General features: G+C 34.4%; 1 protein-coding gene across 11 annotated transcripts in view; it reads left to right on the forward strand.

The window, feature by feature from the left end:
• Window positions 1-19,432, forward strand: part of Tanc2 (tetratricopeptide repeat, ankyrin repeat and coiled-coil containing 2) — a 387,000-nt gene that overhangs the window by 218,783 nt on the left and 148,785 nt on the right. For all 11 annotated transcript variants that reach the window (XM_074045367.1, XM_074045366.1, XM_074045369.1 and 8 more), the window contains one exon: window positions 10,675-10,938. In XM_074045367.1, the coding sequence (XP_073901468.1) occupies window positions 10,675-10,938 (264 nt within the window). The remainder of the gene's footprint in view (window positions 1-10,674; window positions 10,939-19,432) is intronic.

The following is a 19,432-nucleotide window of genomic DNA, read 5'->3' on the forward strand; positions in this document are numbered from 1 at the left end:
ACTATAGAGAGATGATTGAACAAAATGGGATATACCCATAAACTAGAATAATATGTAAATATTAGCATGCCATTAATTATAAATAACATTTCCTTTTGTGAGCCTTCATTTTTTTTTCTGTGTATGGCCTCTTTTGCACTGAATTGCCCTTCTGGGGTTAAAGATTTAGGACATGTTTTTGCTTACTTCTGTATCCTGACATGTACTAATTAGGCAATCAAAATTTATTAGATGAATACACAAATGGAATTAACTAAAAGTCACCCAGATCTGTAAACAGTATTAATGAAGCAAAAATTCCCAAAATTCCTAAGTGCTAATGGGTTACTCAAAGAATTTATCTTCCGGTATTTTTAGTGAATGGTTTCTTTTCACTCTTTCTGTACCTAATGATTCTGGACCAATAAAACTTATTTATCCATCCTTTCAACAAATACTTATTTGGGGATATAATCTGTGCCAGGGACCTGTTTTAGATGCATTTTTATCTAGTAGAAAGGTTCCAGGAATATTCCATGGTTTAATTTTTTAAATACAAGTGAGCTATATAATTACAGGTATGTTTGGTTTATGTAAACGGTACAAGAGGGCAAAATAATGTCATTGCTCTCCTCACATTAGGAAAACTGGATATTCTCTTTGCTTTTAAATGCTAGTGCTAAAAAGCATTTCTTATTAGAAAATTCAGCACTTGCATAATAAAATAGGACTCATAGGTCACTGAATTACAGTTTTGTCTTTGCACCACAAATTAGCATAAAGTTTCTCTAAAACTTCCACCACCAATCGGGACTAATTTCATAATTTCTATGAGTGGATTCCATACTTCAAAACAATTGTCAACATCACTATTCATCCTTCAGTAGTTTATCTCTCATATTCAATTTACTAAACATTATATATATTTCTGCCAAAGTGTCTGTTTCAAATATGATAGCTAGTGTTGTCACCCTTCATATAAGTTTACAAAAGCTTGATGTTTCAGTTAGTCACCCATAATGTATGATTATTTATAAGCTATTTGAAATAGTGAACTTCATTGCTACCTTTGCAGACCTTTAAAAGTGTAATGTTCCAGTATTTGAAGCCACTGGATGGGCTTATGGTTTATCTGTAAAAAGAAGACATGTTTCTGGGATATATCCCAGGATAAGACCACAGAGAAGAGTAAATCTTAGCCTGACACCAGCTTGGAACCTAATGATAAAAACTTCTGAGAAAATACACTTGAGAAAATACACTGAGAAAAAACACACACACACACACACACACACACACACACACACACACACACAGGAACCAAGAGTTAAATAACATTTTGCTTGTAGACAGCTCCTCTAGGAAGAAGTTTCCATTTTCTAGCTTTCAGTATATGGACCCTAGCAGTTGTGTGAAATCAAAACTTCTAGCTAAAAATTTCAAATCAAACTGATTCACTACATCTTTACACCAAGTGAAATTATTTTCAGTTAGATTTCACTGAAAGAAAAATATGGAAATATACTTTAGTAAGACACTTTCAGAAATTAAGATAAGCATACATCTGTTTAAAAGAAATATAAATGAGTTTGAGCATGGTGGCTCAAGCCAGCAATCCTAGCTACTAGGGAGGCAGAGAGCAGAAGGATCACAGTTCAAAGCCAGCCCATGAAAAAAGTTCATGAGACCCCATCTCAACCGATAACTAGGTCCCTGTCATCCCAGCTACGCAGGGAAGCACAAATAGGAGGCTCACAATCCAGGCCAGCCCAGGCATAAAAGCAAGACCCTACCTCAAAAATAATCAATGCAAAAAGAACTGGGACCCAACTGGTGGAGCACTTGCCTAGCAAGCCAAGGCTCTGAGTTCAACCCCCAGTACTGCCAAAAAATAGTTGATAAGTAAATCATAAGCAAGATAATACATGTATAATAAAATAGGCATCTAATGTATGGTATCACTGAACACATTAGAAATTTTAAAATATGCTATGGAATCAATACAAACTTCATTGAGGAAGGTGCAACAACATTGTGTTTGGTGGAAACATTAGACTGTGACAGAAAGGCAATATATGATATGTTTTTTAAATTATAGTGAGTAGTTTTGGCCATGTGCTGAAATAATGTAAGTTAATATTATTGGAACATTTGATTTAGCTTTAAAATAAACAAAACCTGAGACAATAGTGTAGGTGCTAATATGGGAACACATACCAGGGAAGCAAGAGTGAAGGAAAGGAGCATAAGGCAGGAAATGGGGAAGAACAAATATAAGGGAAGGTACTGTAGTGCTTTCAAAAGTGATTTCTTTGAGTTCTGATAGATGCTGTAAGAGAGATTCTATGTTTCTGAACTGTGGAAAGGGAATCAGAAGAGGGTTTATCTGCTAGCTTTCTTCTCCCATTGATCAAAGGTCGCCCCAGTGAGCATTATTTCTGTTACTCTTCCTATTGCACAAACCAGTAACCCTGCTGCATCTCACATCTCAGTGACAATAAGGAAGTCCAAGGACAGAGAAAAGAGGCTATATAGCATGGACATGAGGTAAGGTAATGGTTGACCTGTGCCTATAATCAACACTAAAGACTAGAAATAGCCACTATACCCAATCATCAGACTAGAGCATACAGGTGAATAATTCAAACTTATGGGAATAATCCAAGCCATTGTCAGAGTCACTTTGGCCATACAACAGGCAGGTGAGTTTATCTAGGGTGCTTCTTTAGTCTGCTCAGGGTACTATAATGAAATACTTTACATTGGGTAACTTATAAGTAACATTTACTGTGCATAATTCTGGAAGCCAGGGTATGGGAGTAAGGATGGAGGATCCAACTGCAGGATAAAGAGGGGATAATGGAAAGTTGATGGGCTATAACTGTATACACTTTAAAAACTGTGTTTTTCACTTAAGAGTTGTGAATTTTGTAATATGTGAATTACATTTAGTAAATATGATTTAAAAACCCACACCACATGACATAGTAGTCCCACTCTTAGGTATGTGCTCCCTCCAAATTGAAATCAGATAGGTACTTAAATACTTGTACATGAATGTTCACAGTAGTATTCAATACCCCAAAGTTGGAAACAATCCTTATGTCCATCCATGGTAAATTACTAAGCAAATTGTCATGCACACATACAGTAGAACATTGCTTTTGGTTAGTTTGACTAAAGATTTGTCAGTCTTATTTATCTTTTCAAAGAACTAACTTTGTTTCATTAATTTATTACATTATTTTGGTCTCCACTTTATTAACTTCTTCCCCAATTTTTATCATTTCTCTCCATCTGCTACTTTGGGGATTGGCTTGTTCTTGTTTTCTTGTTTGGGATGCATCTTCAGGTCGTTGAGCTTTGTCTAATTTTCTGATGTGGGTATTCATGGCTATAAACATCCTTCTTAAGAGTGCCTTTACAGTGTCCTACAGGTTCTGGTAAATTGTGTTTTCATTTTCATTTAAATCTAGGAATTGCTTAATTTCTTTCCTGATTTCTTCAGTGACCCATTGAACATTCAGAAGTGTGTTGTTCAGGGCTGGTGGAGTGGCTCAAGTAGTAGAGCACCTGTCTCGCAAGCCTGAGGCTCTGAGTTCCAACCCCAATATCATAAAAAAAAAGGGTGTGTTGTTCAGTCTCCTTGAGTTTAAATAGTTTTTGTAGTTTTCTTAGACATTGATTTCTAATTTATTTTCTTTTTTGTGGTGGTGCTGAGGTTTGAACTCAGGGCCTACGCCTTGAGCCACCACCACCTCAGCCCTTTTCTCATGATGGAATTTTTCAAGATAGGGTGTCTTGAACTAGGTGCTGAGGCCAGCTTCGAACCGCAGTCCTCCTGATCTCTGCCTACTGAGTAGCTAGGATTACAGGCATGAGTCTCTGGTGCCAAGCCTGATTTCTAATTTTATTCCTCTATGGTCTGTTAAAATACAAGGGATTATTTTGATTTTGTTTTTGTTGTTGTTGTATTTGTTGAGATTTGCTTTGTGGTCTAGGATGTGATCTATTTTGGAGAAAGCTCAGTGGGCTGCTAAGAAAGAAAAATGTGATGTATAATCTGCCGCTGTAGGATAGAATACTCTATAGATGTCTGTTAAGTTTGTAAGTCCTTTTCATCAGTGATACTGTTTAACTATAGGATATCTTTGTTAATTTTTTGTCTGGATAGTCTTGCCTATTGATGAAAGTAGGGTGTTTAGATCTCCCACTATTATTATGTCTGTTATCTGTTCCTTTATGTTCAGAAGTGTTTGTTTTTATGAACTCGGATGCACCAACATTCAGTGAATATATATTTAGAATAGTTATATCTTTTGGTGGATTGTTCCCTTTATTAGTAGGTAATGACATTCCTTCACTTTTAGTTTGCATGTGTCTTTGATTTCGAACTGTTTTTCTTATAGACAACAGAATGTTAGATCTTGCTTTTTGATCCAGTCAGACAATCTGTTTCTTTTGACTGGAAAGTTAAGTCCATATACATGAAAGCTTTTGATAGAGAGGTATTTACTGATTCCTGCATTTCTGTTGGTTTTTTCCCAGGTTGAGTCTAATATTGCTTGTTTTTACTTTTGCCATTGTTCATCTTCAGGTTTTGCTGGTTTGTGGAGTTGAACCTGCATGGCTCTTAAGGGTTCATCAATTCCCCTTTTGAATTTTATTCTTACTGGCCTCTTGTGTTTGTGTCTGGTTTTCTTCCTCTTTTATGTGAAATATTCCCTAAGTACCTTCTGCAGTGCAGGCTTGGTGGACATGAACTGCTTAACTTATTCTTATCATGGAAGGTTTTTGCTGGATATAGCATTCTGGGTTGGCATTTACTCTCTCTCAGAGTTTGAATTATATTGCTCCATATGTCCTGGCTTTTAGGGTTTGGGCTGAGAGGTCTGAAGTGATTTTTATGTGTTTGTATGTAAGCTGGTGTTTTTCTCTTACAACTTTCAGTATCCTTTCTTTGTTCTTTAATCATAGCATTTTAATTATGACATGATGTGGAGTTGTTCTTTTCTGGTCATGTCTGTTTGGAGTTCAGAATGCTTCCTGTATATGTGTCTATACCATTACCTACATTTGGGGACTTTTCTGCTACGATTTCATTAAATAAATTTTCTACACCTTTAGTTTATATTTCAGCTCCTTTTTCTACCCTGCACCTTTAGTTTATATTTCAGCTCCTTTTTCTACCCCATGAATTCTTAGGTTTGGTCTTTTGGTCTTGTCCTAGAGTTCTTGTATGTTGTACTCAGAGGCATTGATATTTTTTTCTTGGTGATTGTCTAAGTACACTATATCCTCAGTCTTGTCCTCCATCTCTGATACTCCTCTTCTGCTTGATCTTATGTGCTGATAAGATGATCCACTGGTTTTTATTTGATTTACTGAGGTTTTCATTTTTAACATTTCTACTTTTTTTTTTTCATACTTTCCATTTCTTTGCTGAATTTCTCATCTGTATTGCTGGCTTTCTTGTCTGGGTATTGAGTTGATTTCCTAACTTTTTCTGTTTATCTGAATCCTCTTTGAGGTCATTTCAGCCAATTTGTTCTCTTTGATTTACTTGTTGGGTTGTAAGATTTTGGAGGTGTGGTAATGACTTGATTTTTCACATTTAAATATCTATGCTGTGATTTAAGCATCTGTTGGGCTAAGGTTCTCTTTTATTTCCTCAAATTTATGGGAGAACATACTGCAGTAACATAGTCAACAATTCAGCCATAGATCAAGTATTTGAATGAGTAAGAAATAATCGGAATTCTTATTTGCCTCCCCAATAAGGTTGTATGGGAACAAATCTGTGGTTTCTAAGGGGACGATCTGGGAGCTTAACACTGATTAAATGTATAAGAAATGGAAATTGAGTAATAAAAGGGAGGGAGTAGGAAACGGAGGGTAGCAATGTTAATGATGCTCACGCAGTCTGATCAGAAGACTTCCAAATTCTTTGTGTCCTGTGGTGAACACAGGACATGTGGATATAAATGGGGTTTTTAAAAGTTAAGGAGGGGAATACAAAAGGGAGCATGGTGGGCTTAGGCGGAATCTGCAGGCAGAGAGCACTTGCTTCTCTTCTCTAGGTGCTTTTAAAACTTACACTAATCTATGGGAAGGAAGAAACCAGGTGATTTCCATCCAATAATCAATGAGTAGGGAAGGGTATAGATGGTTCCTAGCCAGGTAAGGGCAGTCCGTGAGCCAAAGCATAGCTAATCTGAGAGGTAATATTTTTCTATGAGTCCTGAACTTTCCCTAATTTTAGCCTGTCTCAGCAGGAAGAAAGGGAGAGGTGGACGTAGGTATAGGAAATAATAGAATAGGAGAGCACTGTATAATTTTATTAGAGAAATATGGGATTGATTTGAGAAACAGAAGAGAAAAAAAGAAAAATAAATGATACATAAATTTAAAAAAAACTGACAAGAAAATGAACTTTTAAAAGAAAACAAAATGTTTTAAAAGTCTATGTTTCTCACTAAGAGAAATATTGATATGGCTGAACTTCATCCACGTGTCCAGCATTCTCCTTCAGTCTGTGGTCCACAGAGATCTATCTATGTGCTCCAGATGTGGTCTGTGCTATCCTTTGGATAGTGACTTGCCCTCTCTAGTCTCTCTTGCCATGGTTATTATGGGAACAGCTTTAGAGCAGCAGGATTGCAACTCTAGAGGTTTCTGGCCTACCAGGCCAGTTTTTCCTGAAAAGGATTTTTACAACCCTAGATGCTCCTAGGTGTGGGTTCACCTGGCTTCCATAGGTGGTAAGGGAGAAAGTATGAAAATTCCTGATGTGTTGCCTTTAGGTGGGGCATGACTGTCCTCCATGAGTGGGTGAATGGGTTTGCTCTCAACAGGGAGGCAGTTGGGACCATGTGGGTGATACATTCCAGGCCAATTCTCTTAACAAAGCACTTTGTCATTAGAGTTGTTTGGGGACTGTATAGCCTCTTTAGGGGTATGGGACTTCTTGTTGAATTGCCAAGAGATATGAGCAGTCAGGGCTGTTTTCCACGTAGAAAGTTGGGGGAGTAGCACCCAGAGGGTAGCAGCTCAGAACATAAGAGTGGTACATGCCATCTAAGATTTGCTCTGCCTTCTATTCCCAGTTTCATGGAGCACACAGCTCTCATGTAAATCGGTGTCTGTAAAGAATCTAAATCCCTACCAGCTTTCTCTGTCTACACTGACTCACAATTGGTCTCTGTCTCACCAGACCCTCATGAGAATTAAGACTTGAGGGAGTTTTTTAGAAGTTGATAATGCAGGCTTCCCTCCTCCCCCTTTGCTTTACTTTCCCTCCCCCTTCCTACCCGAGGAGGATTGGATCCAACTTGGGACTTTACGCTGTTTTTCTGTGATACATATTACTCTTCTTGCTTTTATGGTGTCCTACCACCTCTTTCATTTGTTCCGAAGCTCTTCCTCCCTTTCTGTCTTAAGAATATAGTCTCTCTTTAGTTTTGTGACTTTTCTCATTCACGGAGTCAAAACAGTGGATGCTTCAAATCTACCCATTTACCTTTAATCCAATGGAATGTTACTTAAACAGGAACTTTGTTCCTTAAAAAGGAACAAAGTGATGCAACATTGATGAACCTCAAAAACATCACACTTAAATGAAAGAAGCCAAACACAAAAGACCACATATTATATATTCCGTTTATAAGAAGTTCTCAGAATAAAGAATTTTATAGAGAAAGAATGAAGACTGAGGATTGATTGGAGAGAAGAAGAGATGGATGGTAACCCCTTTAATTGAAATAGGACTCATTTTGGAGCCCTATAGAGTTGGTGGTTGCATGACATTACAAATGTACTAGATGCCATTGGATTTGTTCACTTTAAAGTGATAATTTCATATTATGTGAATTTCACCTTAAATAGGCATACACTGACACATGGTTACCCTGGCAAATAGCTACAATATGCTTCGGGCACAAATACGGGAAGTATTTTACTGCAATGGCATTGCAGAGTTCTTCCTCTTTGAGCTCCATCTTCCCTTTCTATCAGTAAGCTCTGGTGCATGAACTAATTTAGACCTGAAAACTAAGAGACTACAGTTTTCTACTGTGGCCGGCATTAGTCTTTTCTCTTTGAAAACAAGTCAAGGAACAACTTAGTCTGTTGTCTGAGTACCTTGCCACTAGAACCTGCCACTTTTCTCCTTCTGTGTCTCTATTTCTATCTGTTTTATTCCACTTAATTGAGCCTTAGGGAATATAGCTCAGTGACATGATAGAATGCTTGTCTAGTACAGATGAATCCCTGGGTTCCATCAGCACAATACGCGCACGCGCGCACACACACACACACGCATGCACACACACACACACACTCATGCACACAGTACCACCTAATTGAGACTTAAACATGGTCAAATATTTTTGCACCTTATTGTCATCTCTCTTTTCCCCTCCTCACAACTATTGAAAGACTTGTCCACAGCTTTTCTCAACTTCATCCCCCTCTCACTTTGCAATCATTATTATTCCAGTTTTTGCCTTTACTCTCTACTCCACATTTTTGATCAGATCACCTCCAAGTGTATTAAAGCCAATAACCGTTCTCAGTTCTTGTTATATTTAACCTTTCTTGAAGCATAAGGCATTGTTTTTTGAAGCAATCTTCCCTGACTTTCCCAGACTCTATAGAGGTTTTTCTCCTCTCTCTGATTGTTCCTCTCAGACTCCTTCACAGGAGTCAGTTTCATTCATAGGCCTTCTCTTATAGTACAAACTTCTTAAGGTACTGTAATCAGCTCCTCTGGCTATATGCTGACATTGTCATTATCTTACTCTGTAGTATTCTTCTCTTGCATCTCAATTTAATAATCTAGATTTCTACAATACATCTTTATTTGAATTGCCCATAGATACTCTAAATTCTACATATTTCCTGAACTAAATTATCTTTCCATAACCCCCTATTTCTTTGTTCCCTAAGAGGATGGTACCACCATCCAGCCATTTTCCCTAGCCAGAAGCCAAGGTACCATTCTTAACTGTTTATTCTACCGCATTCTTCACATCCAATCGAATTGTTAGGTCCTGCTGACTCCGTATCTTAAATAGCTCCAAAAGCCATTCATTCCTTCTATCTCCTTTGTCATTTCCAAGTGCAGGCCCATGTTTCTAATTTGGATTGCCATGAAATTGTTTCTTTTGTAGTCTTTTGTATTTTGTTTCTTATGTTTAAAATTTTTATCCTAATTGCTGGGGGTATGGCTTAAATAGTAAAATGCCAGCCACAGTAAGCACAAGGCCCTGAGGTTCAAACCACATTACAACAACAACAACAAAAACAAATATAGATATAGATATAGATATAAAGTTTTCCTACAGCTCAAAAAATTAAACACAAAAGAACAAATACTCCTATTAATAAATGGGCACATGAATTAAACAGTTCTCCTCAAAAAGTATAGTTGACAAATACATGAAGAAATGTTTGGCATCCTTAGTCATAAAGAAATACAAATCAGTACAGCACTGAGATTCCATCTCATCACAGTTAGAATGGCTATCAAGAAAACAAACAGCAACAAATGCTGTGAGGATGCAGGGTGCAGCAAAAGGAACCCTTTCATAAGCTGTTGGTGGGAATGTGGAGCCACTATACAAATCAGTGTGGGGTTCCTTGAAAAACTAAAATAGGAGTACCATATGTCCTGTTATACTTGTCCTGGGTGTATATCCACCGTTCCTAGTTAGGTTCCTCCTTTCATAGCCTTTTACTTTTTATGACAACAAGATCAGAATTTTCTCTCTTACAAAAAATTTAAAGTTTTCCTTTGTGGTTCATATTCTTCCCTTGTACTACAAAATCCAGGACTCTATTTAAATTTGCAGAAAGAAAACCTCACTTACAAGAATTATGAAAATGGCCTTATAAGTTTAGGTCATTTTTTTGGCAATAAATACATTTGAAATTCAGAAAGAGAAATTCAGCTGACTACAAAAACTCTACTAGGGTGATACCTTTTATTTTATAATTATTGCTAAAGATCTTATGATCTAGATTTTAATATTTTAATACTTTAATTTCCAAGGTTGATGAAAATGTTCCTATTTGTGAATCATTATTGGTAAGACTAGATACAATTCTACAAGACCTTTCAGGTTTTTTTTTATTTAATTAAAACCATTATTCTGTAGCAGCTACTTAGAAGTGTTGTATAACACTTAGAACTACAGATATGGGCTGTGCAAGAAGGGCCCATGTTACTTATTTGGGCAGGATCTTTCTACTATATTAATTTCTACTTAGATAAAACTTACTTTATTCTAATTCTTTATTACATATAAAAAGCAAAGGAATAAACTTAAATGAAGGAAAGAAAAGGATGAAGAGAATATAGAGGTTGGGGGGGCCTCTGGGGCTCTCTAGCAACCCATGAAAATTATGTAAATATCCTTTTGATGAAATTCTAAAATATTTAGCACTGATAGGCCCTTGCTCTAGGACCTTTAACACTGATATGAATTTGCTTAATTTATTCAAATAAAGTTGTTAAATGTATGTGCAGTGATTGTTATTGTTGTTTCAGTTATTTAAACTTCTAGAGGAAAAATGGTCATCAATAACTGTTTAAATATTACTAATGTTATCTAGTCATGAATTTCAATAGCTATAAACAGATTAATTTTAACTATAGATTTTTTAAAATTCACTTTACTCTTTTTTTTCCCCTAGCTACATTGACAAGCTATTCTGAAAATGTGGAACGCACAAAATATGTTGGAGAAAGCAGTAAAGAATTAGGATCTGGAGGAAACCTAAAACCTTGGCAGTCTCAAAAATCCAACATGGACTCCTGTCTATATCGAGTAGATGAAAACATGACTGCTTCCACCTATAGTCTGAATAAGATCCCAGAGAGGAATTTGGAAACAGTTTTATCTCAATCAGTGCAATCTATTCCTTTGTATCTCATGCCACGACCAAATTCAGTAGCAGGTAAGGTTTTTTGTTTTTTAATTTTTTTTAACTATTTAACTGGGGTGTATATTGAAATGAAAATAAATCCTGCTATAACAGTATTTAGATTTTATATTCATCTTTAAGTCATTCTTTTATGTATTTAGATTTTATATTCATCTTTAAGTCATTATATGTTCTAGTAATATACATACAGATGCTTTTTTGAACCTGGGGAAGGTTCGTCTTCCTCAAGTGATTACTTAGTTCTGTTCCCGTAATATACAAAAGCATACATAAAGTGAGAAACAGAACCTATAAAGTATATCATCAAACTAATAAAAGGTTTTTTTCCACACATCAGAAGTGTTTGAAAGAATATGAGGTTTTACTTTCTTTAGAACTTTCATTTTAGAAAATTACTAAATTGCAACTTTGTATTACTAAATACAAATTGCATTATTCATTGCAATATGTATTATCAGAAATCACGGTAGTTTGAAGGCATAGCATACAAGCAAGAATTCTGCTTCCTCTTTGTTTCAGTTGAGTATTTTCACAAAACTGACCATCTTATCCTAGAAGAATCTCTAAGTGCCTGTATTTCCAAAGAAGAACTCAAACTTGGTTTGCTACTTGTAGTAGGAATGATACTGAAGTAGCTGGAATATGAAGCCATTATTATTTAGCAGCTACTCAAAAGTGATGTCAATACCTATTTAATAATTCAAGCCAGGCTGAGCTTTTGCAGAAATAGACACTCTGACATTTTCAAAAGGTATTATCATCTGGACTTCGTCCCACATACAGAATAAAAGTTAGGTTTATCTTTCCAACTTTACTGATGAATGCCTACATAGATTCATCTCACTGATGGAGAATAATAAAATATTTATTATAGTCAAGGGCTTTTATTTCCCAGATATAATTATTTACAGATAATAGTATGACGCTTCTTACTATTTCCCTTTCCTACCTATTCTAAATGATTATGTTTTATCCTTAGCTCTGGGAAGCCATCATCTACTATCAGGTGTGATTATAAGAGAATGGCTCATTTGGAAAATCAGTAACTATAGATTATCATATAATTATTCACTTTTATTTGGTGACACCAAATTTTCTCTACTAGATCTCTCTAAATATGTTGATTCCCAACTAACATTAACATGTTATATTAGAATCCTGGAATGCTGTATCTTATAAAAAGTGCCAGGCAAATTAAATCTTTCCAGAAGGGAAACATTAAATCCTTGCTTATATTATAAATGGAGAATTATATCTACTCACCTTAGTAGTATTTTCCAGTTTACTTCCTAACTAAACTGCAATGATTTCTAAGAAAATACTGGTTCTATTATTTGATAATGTCATTGAGCACTTTGTAGGAGACAGATAGAAGCTTTATTTCAAGAAATTGAGCTATGTAGTCAGTCTCAGTGAACTATGTTAATTCGGGGCTGTGAGTTTCAATTACTGCTTAACATTTGTTAACATTCTGTACTACATTATATATATTCCTTAGAACCACTTTTTAGTGTACTAATTAAGGACCTTCTCATTTGGTTAAAAACTATTCAGTCCTTCCTCAGGCTTCTTTTAGCCCAGGCAAACCCCATAACTATTCTGACTTTGTATTAGTCATGCTCTCCCTCTCTTGCATTATCTTATGCTTTTGGGGCAATACCAGACTGAGAGGCCTATGGAAAGAAAGAATGAAATGAATCTTAATGGATTTACTATTTTATTCTCAAAAACCCAACAGGACTGCCTATAACTAACCACCAGTTGGTAATGAGTCGTGAAGCACCTATCAAATCATCTAATGGCTGGCCATCTTTCCAAGCTGAACTCAAATCTCCCTCTTTCATGAAGGTTTCCCCAGTCATTATCCCCTTACTCTCTCACTTATAAGCAATTGATTTGTCCTCTAAACTCTAGAAATTTTATTCTCTAAAAGAGTAGTCAGGAAACCAACCAAATTTGACCCACCCCATTTTTGTAAACAAAATTGTATTACAGCACAGCCACACTCATTTGTTTACTTAAATGGCTGCCTTTGCACTACCACAATAGAGTTCAGTAGTTGCAACAAAGCCTAAATTATTTACTGTCTTGGTCTTTATAGCAAAAGGGCAACCCTAGTCTCCATTCTAAAATCTTATCCTGGTACTAATTTGCTTGGCCCAAGTTACCCCTCAGCTGTACATCTCAGCTGTGTATCTTTTAGACAGTGTAGCTGTGCTACAATAATGAATAATGAATGAATAGGAAGAGAAACTTTTATTAGATTTTATGCAAATATTTTATGATGTATTTGACATGATTTGGTGAATTGCATGGTGAATCAAAAACTAAAATTTTGTAAATTTCTTAGTAATTCCACAAGAGACATTGCTATTTAGCCATACTGATATTAGATAACAAGGATTCTAGAAGGATTTGAAAGAGATAAAGTCTGGAGCCCATGTTGTTTCCAGACCCTGTAATTCTCATTATGGCAGTAGAGGAGTTTCTTGATGTATCTGTTCTAACCTTCTCTTGTCCTCTTTTTAGTTTACTGAAGAGATTATAAAATACTTTTCCCTTCTTGAGCAGAAATAATCTGTAAGCAGTTTATTATCTATTCTATAAAAATGTAAAACCCAAACCTTAGAGTTTATAAAATGTCAAGGACTCGTATACTATTTAGCCAGTTATGCTTCTCCTCTCACTTTCTCCAAAACTTTCAAATACTAAAAGTTTATATACAACAGCTGTCAAAAGTATCAGTAATTTACCAATTTTTTCTTTAATCTTTAATAAATATTAAGTAAATTGTGCAATTCTATTACAGTGAATACAACCCCAGATTCTTTACCAGGTATTTTAATCACCATGTAAAGTTATATATCATTTGACATGTTTTAAAAAAAAAAAACTTTTCAGAATAACATTATTTTCAGGCAAAGAGCACATTCTTGGGTTGTCAGATTTTAGTTTCTTAGAATTTTATCTTGTAAAAACTGACATTCTACTTAGTTAATAAAATTTTTTAAGTTGTGCTCAACCTTAAAGAACTTGTCATCCAGTTTGTGAGTTTTTCAGGATTCTAAACTAGTCTCATGTATTTTTCATTTAGCAACTTTACTACTTATATGCATCAGCGTAATTGTGGCTGAATTGTAGATCAGTAACTTTTTCCATATCTGTTGAAGCAGATACTAACAAATATTGATGTGAAGTTTAGGGAAAATTACATGAGGACATTCTAATTGACATGCATTGTTATTTGTAATATACTCAGCTGCAATGAAATAAATGCTGTAATATTGTAATTCATAAAGTAGTATAGGAACACACAGGAAAGAAGCATTAAAGGGAGAGAAAGAAGTAGACAGGAATAGAAAACATTGTAGAAAAGTACAATTAAGAAATGCACAGGAAGACAGACAGGAAAGAGGAAGGCACCAAGAAGTGAAAGACCATTTATTTCTGCATGACTAGAACTTGGAGTACATGGAAGGAATGACAGAAAATGATGTTGAAAGACAGTACCAAGGATCTTATATACTTTGATGATAAGTATCTTGTTCATAGTGAAGAATTCTTTAAAGAATTGAGCAGTATTATCAAATATATAACTATATATGTTCATCTATATGAACAGATTAAAGGAGGAAAACCTGTAGTTACAAAGAATAGTAAGAAGCTTCTGCTGTTTTGCAAAATTACAGATAATGAACTGTCTGGTTGAAAGCTATGTTAATATGAGTGAAGAGAGTGATTAAGAGATTTTTCTATCTTAAAAAAATAACATTTACTAGATTTTTTTAAATACAGAAAGATACAAAGACGAAAACAAAGTAAAAAATGAGCCTAGCCTCCTTGCCCAATGGTCCCTGCTAATGTTCTAGAAAATAAAGATTCATATACAGTACATAGTATATACAAAATCAGATAAAAATTCAAATTCAAACCAAACATGTATAAGAATGCAAATAAATAAGGAAAAGTATATGCAGTTCTATTCTCTGTCTACTACCTCCTTCCAAAGATTAATATTTCTTACAATTTTGTTAGGGTTGGTAGAGTGGCTCAAGTGGTAAGAGCATCTGCCTAGCAAGCTTGAGGCCCTGAGTTCAGACCCCAGTGCCACCAAAAAGAAAAAAGAGTTTTTAAAATACGTACATATTTATATAGTATACAAATAATATAGAATATATAATGATATATACCTACATTTTATTATACTATATGTAAGAGATATGTGAGATCAAAAACAAATAGGATTTATGCATCTGAAGTAAAAGCATATGTTCCTGCAGAGATGTACAGAAATGAACACAGCAGCTTTATCTGTAATAGCCAAAAACTAATGAATGGTGGTATCGTATATGAGTGTGTAGGTAAGAATTTATCTATACAGTTTATATGCTTTTGTGTGTAAATTGCACCATGATTTTAAAAATAGATAAAAAATACTTAGGTTTCCTGTCTTTCCAGAGGATTTCTTACTATCTCTGGTTTAGAAATTAGCAGTCCTTGGCTGGAGGCATGGCTCAAGTGCTACAGTGCTTGCCTAGCAAACCCAAGGCCCTGAGTTCAAACACCCCCAAAAAAGAAAGAAAAACAAAGAAATTAACAGTCTTAGAAAACATATAAGATCTTTGTCTGAATATCTGTTTTCAGTATTGCTTAAAAATAGCCTAATAACTGTAGCAAAGGAATAATTTATTTAAAGTGTTCAATTTTATTGAGAGCATATACCTAGGATCAGTACCTGAACAAGCCAGAAATGATTATTATTGCTATCTTACATTCAGTGATAGCCTAGCTAAATTCCTAAAGCAGTAGTCTATATGTTTTTTTTAAACTTTTTATATTTTATTGATTGACTGTACTAAAGATTGAACTCATGGCCTCACTTTAATCCTTTAGAAAAAAACCCTATTATATTGAGCTACATTTTACATATCATAAATTCACCCATTTCAAGTACACAATTCAATCATGTTTAGTAAAGTTACCAAGTTATATAACCTTCATGATAAATCAGTTTTAGAACATTTTCATTATGCCTATTTAATGTTAATCCCTTTCCCACTTCCAGTCCCAGGCAACCACTGATGTGCTTTCTGACTCCATTTTCTGGATGTTTCATATAAATGAAATCATACAATGTGTGGTCCCTGTATCTGGCTTATTTCACTTAATGTTTCTGAGGCTTATCTGTGACAAAGAATTATTAGTAGTTCATTCCTCTTTATTGCAAGTAGTATTCCAGTGTATGATGTACCACATTTTATCTATCCACTTACCAGTTGATGGCAGTTAGGTGGTTTCCAGTTCTAGACTGTCACTGCTGCTTTGAATGTGTACAAATCTGTGAATGGACATAAATTTTAATTTCTCTTGGATAACTAGGAGTCCAGTTGCTGCATCATAATGATAAATTTATGTTTCATTTTTTAAGAAACTGCCAAACTGCTTTTCAAGGTGGTTGTACCAGCAATGTGAGAAGGTTCCTATTTTTCCACATCCCCATTTACCATTTGCTATTGCTTTATCTTTATTATTATAATTATTATAATGAATATGTAATTCTATTTGGGTGCAGTTTTAATTTGCATTTTGCTAATGTTTAATCATGTTGAGTTTATTTTGTGAATATATTAGTATTTTTATATCTCAGTGAAATTTCTATTTTATATATTCTAGATACAAGTTGTGTCACACATGTGTGAAAATGTTTTCTCCCAGTTTGCTGCTTATCTTTGCACTTTTATTGGTGCATTTAAAGCACAAAAAGTTTGAATTTTGAGGTCTACTTATCAAAATTTCTATGAACCATGCTCTTGGTGTCATTTCTTTACCTTTTAAATAGAAAGTATATTGTGTATATCAAGTATTATAGAATTGGTTTCCCTGTGATACTGAAGTTTGTTTTAATTCAAATATTGGAAAATACTTCCTTCCTGTATACATTTAAATATGTTCCCCGTTTTCCCACTCTGTCCCCTCCCCCATGTTAAAAAAATAAAAGTTATTATATTATCCTAAATTGTTATGCCTGTAGAATGTAATTGTTGATGATTTTTTAGCAGTTATGTCATCCCATAATGTTAGTTTCAAGCTAGCAGAGCTCCTTAAACAGTATGGATCATGCATTTTTAAAGGAAAAGAAAAAGGTAAATATACCATCAGAGCCGAGATAAATCTACCCCAGAGAATAGGATTTTATACTGTTGGGATAGTATATATTGACTATTGTGAACAAACTACTTTGTCAGAGATTTTATTTCTTGTAGTGTTGAACGTAATACAAACAGATTTACTGCTACCTGCAGGGCAATTCATAGTCAAAAAATAGTTTGTATTAGGTGGTTTTCTGTCTTCAGAAATCATAGTTTCAGTATGTTCACAAAGAGGAAATTAAGCCGTGAACCATTCGAGTCACTTATTTTCAAATTTTAATGGATTATAGATTTAAAATGTTTCTATGATATAGAGAAATAAAATTACTTTCATAGGGAATTACCCTGACAAATGGATAATGTATATAAGAATTTGATAAATAAAAATGACACTGTCTGGTAGCTTAAATCAATAGATATCTAAATCAGTTTTTAAATTAAATTTTTTTAACACAGGAGAGTCCTGTCTTCCCATTTTAGTTATGTAAATACATATCTTCCTTTCTAAAATGTACATAGAAATGGTTCCCCAAACCAGAATATCAAATATTCAAGTCTGTTTGATGAACAGGAATAACTGAGGATTTCAAACATGAAAAGTGCTTGAGATAGGAAGAAATAATCTAGTATAATTATAATCACTAAATTATTATAATCACACAAACTTCAGGGATGGTATAAAGGGTAGAGGGTGATGAATGCTGATAATAAAAGGCCTTGTTCAAAATCAGTTTTTAAAGTTCCCTTTTTTAAATTTAATCTCAGTGTGAATAATATATGATATGCATATATATAAATGCAGAGAATTATTAACATTTTTCTGCCTGTCATTTTAGTCACTAATGTATATGAAAGAAGTATATATTAGGAACTTCTTAAAATGATCATAATTTATTTTATTAATTGTATAATTATAAATATATAGAGAGATTGATTTATGTAATTTTAGAAACAAAGACTAAAATTGTCGTTAAATTACTAATTAAAAGTCCAATGGTTCACATTGGAGGATAGTATTATTTACTGAAAACAATTATTTTAGAGACCAAATAATGTTGAATAATGGTATGAAAAAATACCATTTGCGGTTGGTTGTGGTGGTCTACACCTGTAATTCCAGCACCACTTGGGAGGCTGGCAGGAAAGATGGCCAATTTGAGGCTATCCAGAATGAATTCAAGGCCAACCTGGACTACATTCAAAGCAAGACCCTGTCTCAAAACAAACACATTTTTAAAAGTTGGGAATGGTGGTGCTTGCCTGTGATCCCAGTATTTGAGGTGCTGAGGCAGGAGTTTGAAGACAACATAGGTTACATAGTGAGACCCTGTCACAAAAAAAAAAAGTTAAAAATACCACACAGAGAATTTAAAAATCCCTGGGGAATAATTGCTTAAATAGTCCTTGCCATATTATGTTATAGACTTTTCTCTGACTTTGGGAAGAGAATCACCTTATGCCTGAGCATCTTGACATCATTATAGGACCACATCTGGCATGACCAGAAAATTATCAAGGGGTTATTAAAAACCCTTTAGGTTGCTGCTGGTTTGAACGCTAAGGCATAAAAGTACATGTATTATTCTGTAAGACCAAGACCCTTGATTTAAAAAAAAAATGGAAGGATTCATAACTTTATTTTCCTTTGTTTATTTATTTGGTACCAGGTATTGAACCCAGGGTCTCATGTCATATATACTAAGGACATGCTCTATCACTGAACCACACCCCCTCCTACTCCCTGGACTTCTGGCTTTTATGTGCTCACACTGGAGTGAGCACATACATAAATGTTCATGGAGAATTATTTAAATTTTTCTGCCTGATCTTTTTAGTCACTAACATATATGAAAGAAGTTTATATTAGGAAATTCTTAAAATAATCATGTATCTTTTTATTAATTGTAATATAATTATAAATATATAGAGATTCATTTATATACTTTTAGAAACAAAGACTAAAATTAAGTCACTAGTTAGATATACCAGTTAAAAGACTAATGGTTCACACTGGAAGATAGTATTATTTACTGAAAACAAAAACTTTTGACTCAAATTAAGTGATTTGAGAATGAGTTTTGGTGGTCTACAACATTAAAAGTTGTTTTTTCTTGAATAGTTCAGCTTTCTGGACACACATTTAGATTTCATACATCGTTAAGTTAAAATTCTAAAATATAAAAAATCTTAAACTATGAGTTTTGTTGTTTTCATAATGTAATAGTTACTCTTAAACCTGTATGTTGGAAAGAAATAGAAAACCAGTGTGAACTTGCGGTTGCATGGCAGAAATTATCAGAATAGACTGTCTGTGGTCATCCCTGATATCTTAAAACGAGATTGGTAATGAATTTGGA

Source organism: Castor canadensis, chromosome 11 (assembly GCF_047511655.1).
Source record: "Castor canadensis chromosome 11, mCasCan1.hap1v2, whole genome shotgun sequence".
NCBI classification, from domain to species: domain Eukaryota; kingdom Metazoa; phylum Chordata; class Mammalia; order Rodentia; family Castoridae; genus Castor; species Castor canadensis.